The 1,367-nt window shown below is 64.1% G+C and overlaps 1 protein-coding gene across 1 annotated transcript in view; it reads left to right on the top strand.

The window, feature by feature from the left end:
- Positions 1-1,367, top strand: part of TACC2 (transforming, acidic coiled-coil containing protein 2) — a 26,364-nt gene that overhangs the window by 1,480 nt on the left and 23,517 nt on the right. Inside the window, 1 exon segment of the mRNA XM_014528275.1 lies at positions 444-870. Coding sequence (XP_014383761.1) covers positions 444-870 — 427 coding nt within the window.

The following is a 1,367-nucleotide window of genomic DNA, read 5'->3' as shown; positions in this document are numbered from 1 at the left end:
CAAGGCGGCGCCCTGGGCCTCCCATCGGGGCTCTCGGACCGTGGCCTGGGGTCCCCCTGCTCCTGCTGGCGCGGGGGAGGGGGGCAGGGGGGGCTATCCCGGTCCCCCCAGCAGGACTCTTAGATCGGTTACCCCAACAGGCTTCTGCTGGACACGCCGTAGAATCTGTGTGAGAAGCTTCGTTATTCATTTGTTATCCTCACCCGAGGGTATTTTTTCGTTGATTTTTAGAGAGTGGAAAGGAGGGGGAGAGACAGAGAGAGAAACTTTGATGTGAGAGAGACACGTCGATTGGTTGCCTCCTGCACGCGCCCAGACCAGGGCTGGGGATCGAGCCTGCAACTGAGGTGCGTGCCCTTGGCTGGAATCGAACCCGGGACCCTTCAGTCTGCAGGCCGATGCTCTACCCATTTAGCCACACCAGCCAGGGCAGAAGCTTTAAGCCCCAAACAAGAGAAGCATGAAATCTCAGGCTGCAGACTCGTTCTGTCGTCTTTGGCTCGAGAGCCATCTTGTGGGCACCCCCTCCTCCTCAGGCACCCCCTCCTCCTCAGGGCCCCCCTCCTCCTCAGGGCCCCCCTCCTCCCTGCTCCGTCCTCAGAGCTCCGGTGTCCGGGATGCCAGCCCCCGAGCCGTCCTGCTCCAGGGCCGGTGGCTGGGGTGCCCTGGGACCAGGCTCCTGGCAGCAGCCCTTTATGGGATCATCGGAACCAGCACGGGAGGGTTCTCGGGGGGCCCTCTCTGGAAAGCGCCCCCACTCCCGCGGACCCCGCGGACGGCCGCAGGCTGCTGTGTGTCAGGGCCTCTGTCTGTCTCTCTGTCTCCCTGTCTCAGGATGGTGGAAGACGTGATGTCTGTGTGTTCTCTGTTGTAAGTACACGTCTCGCCCGCCTCCCCCGCGCTGCGCCCGCCTGTCCGTGTCCATCTCATGCCCGTTTGCTTTCACCACGGCTGCTGCCACACGTGTTCGTGTTTTACGTGGAGGCGGGGGGCTGGGCAGAGGCTGTCTCTCTGTTTCGTGGGGTCAGTGTCACCGTGGGGGTCTGGCCCCCGCGTCTGCCCGCTCGTGGGGAATGGACTCGCTCCCTCGCTCGTGTTTGTCTTTGGCGGAGGGAGGCCCGGGCTTTGTAAACTCATCTCATTCTCGCGTTTTAAGTTGATCGCGGCCATTGCTCCCTGAGTTCTGTGGCTTCGCGTGGAGGTCACATCCCGGCCGACCCCCGGCAGCGGCGGCGGCTGGTCCCGCTGACACGGAGGCAGGGATGTTTGGGCCGTTTCCAAATTGGGGCGTGCGGAGCCCCTGAAAGCGGTCGGCTCCGAGGGGAGGGGCCTAGGGCTGAGCGAGTCGCTGCCGCTGCTCGGGGCGG

Source organism: Myotis brandtii, unplaced genomic scaffold (assembly GCF_000412655.1).
Source record: "Myotis brandtii unplaced genomic scaffold, ASM41265v1 scaffold628, whole genome shotgun sequence".
Lineage (NCBI taxonomy): Eukaryota > Metazoa > Chordata > Mammalia > Chiroptera > Vespertilionidae > Myotis > Myotis brandtii.
The sequence above is the reverse complement of the archived record's forward strand: the minus strand, read 5'-3'. Positions and strand labels throughout refer to the sequence as shown.